This window comes from Spea bombifrons, chromosome 11 (genome assembly GCF_027358695.1).
Source record: "Spea bombifrons isolate aSpeBom1 chromosome 11, aSpeBom1.2.pri, whole genome shotgun sequence".
Taxonomy (NCBI): domain Eukaryota; kingdom Metazoa; phylum Chordata; class Amphibia; order Anura; family Pelobatidae; genus Spea; species Spea bombifrons.
In genome coordinates, this window is record NC_071097.1 from 30,459,237 (window position 1) to 30,467,232 (window position 7,996).

The 7,996-nt window shown below is 38.0% G+C and overlaps 1 protein-coding gene across 1 annotated transcript; it reads left to right on the plus strand.

Annotated features, from left to right (window-relative positions):
* Nucleotides 1-365: 365 nt before the first annotated feature.
* On the plus strand, nt 366-2,069 carry LOC128468660 (proton channel OTOP2-like). The gene is made up of 2 exons (XM_053450418.1): nt 366-973; nt 1,540-2,069. Exons 1-2 carry the CDS (start codon nt 473-475, stop codon nt 1,726-1,728), a joined length of 690 nt encoding a protein of 229 aa, XP_053306393.1. The 5' UTR covers nt 366-472; the 3' UTR covers nt 1,729-2,069.
* Nucleotides 2,070-7,996: the final 5,927 nt, after the last annotated feature.

Sequence of the window (7,996 nt, forward strand, 5' to 3'; positions counted from 1 at the left end):
ATGTGTTCAAGGCGAAGGAACCCGCACCAATAGCTGTGTCTGCATCACCGATCTCTGCCATATTTTCTCAGAAGGAGCTGCATACCTGCATCCCTTCAACATCGAGTTCAGCCTTTTCTCTTCCACAATGCTCTACGTCATATGGAAAAACACAGGTAAAATGCCGTATTCTACAGAAATATCCGGACACAGCAAAGGCACACTTCACATTAATGGGGCTTTTGTGGGTCTGATTCTTGGAGCGTTCGCCATTTCTGCCACCTTTGGAGTCATGATTTCCTTTGGCGTTCTTGCCAAGACACCAGAAACTGTCCAAGAGGCTCTACGTATCTATTACCTCTTTAACTCGGTCTTGCTGTCGGCGATGTTCATTGCTTCTGTAATCGGTATAGTCACTTGTAGGCTTCAGAGAGGCTCTTCATTCGATGATAATTCCAAAAGTGTAGTAAGAAGTCTGGACATTACTCTACTGATGGGGAGCTCCTGCGGACCATTAATGGTGTCTGTCTTCTCGCTGGTGGCCATCTTCTTTCTGCACATTGAAGGGAACCTCTATATCTTGGACCTTTGTTTCTCTCTTTCTAAAACCATCCAGGTACTTGGCCAAAATCTATTCATAACTGAGGCACTTTATTCTGGACCTACCAAAAATAAAAGTGGTACTTCAAGGGCCTGGATCTACTCCATATCTCAAGATCCAGCGATGGAGATCATACAACATGTTGTCAGCAATAAATCTTCAGTCGAAGGTAGTAGAAGGTCTTTCTCAGAGAAAGAAACCAGCGTAAGAAGCTCAAAAATCTTGATTGACTTGGAAAAAGATGAGCCAAGAAACTTAAAAGCTGGAAGTAGCCTCATAGACATGTCCAGTAAAAGGGAATGCTTAAAGAAAGGTGGCAAACAGAGCTGTTTTAGAACACGGAGAAAGATTTTACAGAATATATCAATTCTTTTAATCTGTTACAATATATCGGTAAGCAATCTGAGTACCCTAGCCTTCTCGTAATGTAGACTTCTTTTAGGTCAATATGGCGAATCAGTAGGACAGAGTAATTATTATAAACATTGTTTCTTATGAGCTATACATTTAACACTTAAGCTTTTAGGAAACTTAAAGTCCCATCATTCTTAAAAACAAAGGTCCAGTCTTATTTTAGAATACTGACTACATATCTTGGGACTTGTAGTTCTACAGGAGTTGGAAAGCTAAATGTTGACCAGTCTTGTTCAAAACTACTTAACTTGAAAAGAAATCTCTTTAATGTAGCCCTCCAAAATGTAAGAGGCGATTACCTTTCACAAGGGAGAAATATTTGTTAATAATAATAACAAAAAGCTTTTTATAATCAGTACATGGGCACTACTGAAAATAACGCTTAGGGTTTGAAAAGAAGAGAAAGGTGCCTACAGCTAGCCGGGCTTCATGGTAGTTCCACAACAGCCTGGGCGGTTTATAATATTATCCAGCCTTTGATTGAAATATCGTTGGTGGTAGTATAACGAAACTGATGGCTTTTTTTTAAATGTTTTTTTTTTCAGGTCTGGATCCTATATGCCTATGGGACCCGTCCGCATTTGGTGAGCCAAATCGAGCAGTCCTTCTACGGCTTCACGCTCTGGGTTATCATTGTTAAGATCTCCCTCCCGTTGGGGATCTTCTACCGAATGCATTCTGTTGCCAGCTTGTTTGAAGCATATTGTAACATATGTGAAGCAGCTGCTTGCTAACCGTCTCCCGACACCTTTGTGCTGAAACTCTGACATTTGAGTTGCTGAATGGCATAGAATGAAGCCCACGTACAGACTCAACATCATCTTCTATATGTGATGACAGCTGTTGACATCAATGCAAGAATAGCTCTGTGGGAAAATATATTTATGATTTCAGTAATTAGCACCTCTTTCTGTGTGTGTGAAATATGCAATGATTAGCATTCTGTTTGTTGCTCCTTTGGAACTGCCTTTCAGTTTTTTGACTGTAATTTTAACCACAGGGCAGTAGCATCTAAACAGTTTTATATCTGATATGTTTGGTAAAACATGCTCTTTTGAAAAGGTAGATCTAATTTCTGGTTATTGATATGTCTCAAATAAAGTTAGCGCACAAAGCTGAAAACCAAGATCCTGTTTATTTGTATATATATATATTTATTTATTTTTTTATTATTATTATTGTTTTTTTTTTTTTTCTCATTTATTTAGCGTTTACTGTATAATAAAGTCGTATCATAAGTGCAATAGTCAAACAGATTATGAATGGTGTTCAACAGGTATGAATACATTAGGAAAGGATGTCCTTAACCCGAAGGGCTTGCAGTCTAAGTAGTACGTAGTAGTATGGGAACCTCTGTTTTTGGTCCCGGAATATTGAGGGTTAATTTCCTTCCTTCCATACAATTAGTGTGAAACTGTCATTTAAAATTAAGCAAATGCTGAATATAATGTGATCCAGGTGCTAAGTTTCATTTACCAGCATTAACCTGGCAATATTGAGGTTTAAATGGTTTTTAGCGCTGTTTGGGGTAATAGTCACTAGTTTTAATGATACATGTATGGTCCAAAATTTTTAACTTTGTTTTGTTCAATCAGTAGTAAAATCTGCCTGTTCTAGCGACGTTAAGCAAACAACAAAGTTTAAATGATCGCTGAAACTGAAAATGGAAGATAAGTATGAAACTCCAACTTCTTTTAGGGGAACAACGTATGCCAAAATAGAAAGACTTTCCCAGCTTTTTTCCTGTAACTTTTTAAAACCCGTATTAAGAAACATCTACACTGTATCCCATATATTAATCTTAAATTCCTAATACGTATACAACGAAACTGGCATAAATAAAAGTGTCAGCTTCATTGATCTACATAAACCAGCAACAACCCCTGGAAATTCCAGTTACAGATCTTAACATAATGAGGGCCTTCATACCCAAAGCATAAATGAAGATTGGAATAATAATACTACTAATAATAATAATATTTTTATATTATTTAATGGAATAAAATAGAAGGTCAGTTATCATAAGGCTGTTATAAAGTGTTAAATGAGATGTGGGGGCTGTGTAGCATTCTTTTGCTATGCTCTGTTATGTTACACCTGCTCCTTGCATTTGAGAACATGAATGGCACTTGATCCTTCTTTTGCTCGTGGGTATTTTAAATTCATGATAGTTGCGTCCGCCCCATTCCTATTGACAGTTACTAATATGAGAAGTATTCAGATATTTGCTGATTTATACATAATTAGCCAGTACTTGTTGGTAATTTGCCCGCATTGGGTATCTGGCTAATGATTGATACCAGAAACATATAGCGCCTAATGATAAGATTGCAAATTAAAACGATAACAAGAAAACATCATCTTGTCAGGGCTAAAATCCCAGGAAGACCTAATATCCTGGCATTTTATATGTTTCAGTTGTGTCCTTGGAGAAGTATTTAACTGGATATTGTGGATGGACATAGAGGAAAAGTTTAGGTTATGTAGGCTGACGTGTAAGACATTTTAACCTTTGACTTTTTTCAGCGTTTCTACTCCAACAATTACCAACATTCTTACTTTCTTGGCTGCTGCAGGATCGGCATTAAGGGAAATCCTCCATTATTACAATTCCAACTGTAAATACAATTATAGTACCCAGAAGATAATTGTGAGGCGAAGGGGTTAATAGTGGATTTGTGCATTCGTATTTGGGAGAACATGAAAATGAATACGAATGTGCGTTTTCGTTCTTCAAAACGAATACCGGATTAACTAATATGGCAGCAGGTAAACGTACATGAAGACGAAGAAACACAATGCGAAGAATCTTCGTGTTCGTCTTCGTTAATATCTCCTACCTAATCTCCCTGATCTCTTTCCACTGCCTCTAGGCTACCTTGCAGGGGTTAACGGAAATCCGTAACATTGCGCCAGAAGTTAAAGGATCGTAAGAGCGACTCTATTGGTCATCCTCTGGCATCAACCCATGAAGAACAGCTGCCCTCCATGGGTTGATGCTAGAGGAGGCCCCTGCCGGCGACCAATAGAGTAGCTCGCATGGACCTTTAACTCCTGGAGCCTCCCCAGGCATAGTTTCAGCATTAGTAGTTAAAGGTCCATACGAGCGACTCTATCGGTCGCCGACGGGGAGCTCCTCTGGCATCAACCAATGAAGGGCATTGGCTTAACCATTTGAATACTAGAATGTGAGCCCAGCATTGCTAACCTCTTTGGCATTCAAAGAATAATACTAATTAATGGTATTCATATTTCTTTATCTCATTAATCGATAGACTAATGACTTCCTTAAACACTTTTTGTGTTTTGTCTTTTGTTTGCGTCTGAGAATGCAATACACTTGAGATGTTAGTGGGAGCTTCATCACTTATTAACAAGTTCCAGGTCACTTATTCAAGACATCGTAATTTAACTAATGGACAGGAAAAGTCAGACACCCGGTACGCTTTTATTTAAATAACATTAGCATGTTAAAAAAAATATCCGATTTAACAAAATTTAACCTGTTCCTGTTTGGTAAGCAGTAAGTACACAGGTGAAAAGATATATAGTCATAGGAAGGGATGCATTAAGCGCTGGCATTCATATTGCCAACATTTCATTACTAGACTGCGCCATAGTTACTGGTGCAAAAATCAAACAGATTTAGCAGACTTGCACTTTTTAGACAAGTAACAACTGCTACTATGCTATGCCTATGAAAACAAACATCAACAAAAATAAAAGTAGTCAATGCATTGGCTGTGCCATGTTGGCTGCAATGAGCTTCTGCTGTGGCAAGATGCTCGATCTCATTTGTCGCGTACTGATGTGCTTTGATTTTCAGATATTCAAGCTAAAAATGTAGGAAAATAACAATTTCATTACTAACTTACAAGCATGATTATTTTTAATAAATCGTCACTGCCCTCTCCTCGTCATCCCACCCGTATGAAGAGCTGCCTGAACCAATCCGCATCAATCAGCAACTTACCAATAGTGCAGAGATAACTTAACGAGGAGGAATAATCATGCAGATTCACAGAAAGAAATTTTAAGGTAACTCATGCTATACATAAGTGGTGAATTGTAATGGGTACATGTGTCATATTCATCTGCGAACATCCTTAGTAAGGTTTATTTTAGTGCATTGACCATTAAAATACACGATTAAGGAAAAGTGACAACCCTGCTTTAAAAAAACTACTACTAGGAGCCTGAGATTTCATGCAGAAACTTTATTCTGTCCCACACTCACAGGCTTCCATAATGCAGCGGATTTTATTACACAACAGATATCACAATGCGATAAAAACAACATCCTTTTGTATAGTAATAATAGTCCCTAGCACATCAGTGGATGAGCGTGATGGGAGTCGTAATCCATAGTAGCTCTCCTGCTGGTAATTATTATCATGATCTCTCCGGTCTGCACCTCTGCAGGTCGTACGAGCTTAGCAGGTAGCGCGCTGTATAAGCACCTGCATCAGCTGATGATCTCATTGGCCGGGGCCGGCTTCTGGAGCACGACAGGTTAGGTTGTCGTCCCGTTTGCATCGTACAAGCTGCTGATGTAACTGAGAAGCCGCTGTTGTTTGCGGTGGGCACAGGACGGACACGCAGATCCATGTGAGTATGTCTTCTATTCTGCATGCTTTTATCGCTCCCTCCTCTCGTGCATTCAGACCTGGCTGTCTTCCTTCCCGCAGTAACAATGTTATTGCAATAACTAGCTTTGTGACCAGAGCCGTCCGCACCTAATGTATCGCTTCGTCTTAGTCTGTTGGTTCTAGTTTTGTCAGACCCCTTGAATATATGGAGCGTACGTATGGGAATATATGGACCGTGAGAAACACTGCGGAATTTGTTGGTGCTATATAAATAAAAGATAATAATAATGATTAAAGCGCAAGTCTCCAATGCTGTGGCTATCTCGCCTGAAAGGGTTAATAACACTTTTTTCTAAAAAGCTCTGGATTTAGGAAGTCCCTACCCATGCGACTCGATTCGATTAACCCTTTGTGTTTTGCAATGTGTGTATGTGCAAGCAGTTGGACCTGGCGCTTAAAGGGTTAAATAGCAGCCCTTTCATTCGAGCCGTCTCTTTCCAGAGTTTCCAGATCGTTTTTTTTTAAAAGTATCCTCTGGTACCGTGTTCAGAGCAACGCCACAATTAACATAGGAAATGCGGCTTTGTAACAATTATAGTTGTGATACATTTTCTTTAAAAATCCTGATTTATTAGATAAAGTTTGAAAATAAATAAAAAACGTCTCTCCATAAAAAATAGAATTCCCAACAAACAGATATCACAGGGGACACAAAATTAAAAAAAAAAAAAAAAAAAAAGTTGGTAAAATAAAGTCTGCCCTAATAGTGTAATTAATAGCTGTGTATATCTTTCTTTTTTTTATTTTTAATATTACAAAAATGTTCACTTTTAATGTTTCTTTTGTTGGCAAATAAACATTATGTTATCCTTAACTAAGAAGAATTTCCTAGAAACATGATATAAAGAAACCATTGTATCCTGATTGTGATAATTTTAAGACAAGGGAAAATCCTTGCTTTTAACAGCCTATCATACCAAAAACATTATTTCCATAATTAATATTTTTTTAAATATTAAGATTATGATATATTTTCATGCAATGACTTGCAGTGCGTTATTCCTGAAAGGATTTATAAATGGATATAGTTTTGTAGCATCCACAACCATCAAGTAAGCGTGATAAGTATGTAGACTATAACCCCTTTTTCTCCCCCAGTGCATCCAAACTTGCAATGTGATGTGGTACCTGCCCATTGCCTCCTACCGCTTGGTATTCTTTCATAATATTTTCTCTAGATTGTAAGCTTCTGAGCCTAATGTATGGGTTCATCTTAGTCCGTCAGTTCTAGCTTTCTCAGACCCTTTGAATACAAGGACTGTAAGAAGCTCTGCGGAAATTGTTGGTGCTATATAAATAAAATGCTTTATTTTTATGTTTTTCAAGAAAAAAAAAGCTATTTTCCTTAACACTTATTCTCATTCAGAGCTTTTACCAGTGATTCCAATATGTATGTTGAGGCATCTTAGTGTAAGTATGCCTGCTTGACACTATGTGACCTCACGCCACACTCTACTCATGTGACAGCCTGACCTCACCACCTTGTCATGTCTAAGATAGCACGAGTTGACTGTGAAAAAAAAAAATTATATATATATATATATATATATATATATATATATATATATAATATATTTAGGCATTTTTAACATTCTTCAATTCTCCAATGTCTTTGGTTCACCTGTGCAAAAGCAGGGATCTTAAAAACCCACTCTGTTTCTGACATTTATGAATACACCTTGAGGACGTGATGTTTTACAAAGTGTTTAATTATCGTTGGTAAACAGCAGAGCGACAGCCTAATGATTCAGCCTGGATCCGTCGCTTTATTCATTGTGCGGTGCTGTGACGTGTAACACCAGCCTGCTATCCGATACATCGCTCGAGTTGGAGGCCACATTAGTCTAACCGGCCGCGTAGAGAATGCCAATTCTATACAGTGCTTTCCTACAAGGCATTGTGTGTTTAACCCTTGGAATGGCAGATGGATGAATGGCACAGTCTTCTGACATTCAAAGGGATTTAACAAAACATTTAATTACACTAGAGATCCACGATGCTGAAAATGTGCATTAAACAAGAGGGAGAATACAAAAGTGTTGCACTATTCTATGGTATATTTATTTGGGCTAACCATTAAACTTATTATGGCAATTTTCATTGATCCCAAAGTTTGCATCAATGACTCGATGAAGGAGACAGATCCTTCTAAATGCGTATTAAACGTTAATCCGCATAAAAATATATTAATGGAAACATTAATGTTCCTTTAACCTTTATTTGCAGTTCTTGGCTGACGCAGGGGACTGCATGTCTACAATACACGCTTACCCTGTCATCACAGTGAATAGGTAGATCTTTACGGACAGATAGAGATCTAAACCAAGAACCACAAGCATGGTATTTAATTGTG

What these genes read in the sequence shown, in the direction of transcription:
- LOC128468660 (XM_053450418.1), top strand. Translation starts at nt 473, where the DNA reads ATGGGGAGCTCCTGCGGACCATTAATGGTGTCTGTCTTCTCGCTGGTG. An exon ending in TAATCTGTTACAATATATCG is followed by an intron (nt 974 to 1,539) that starts GTAAGCAATCTG and finishes TTTTTTTTTCAG; the next exon opens with GTCTGGATCCTATATGCCTA.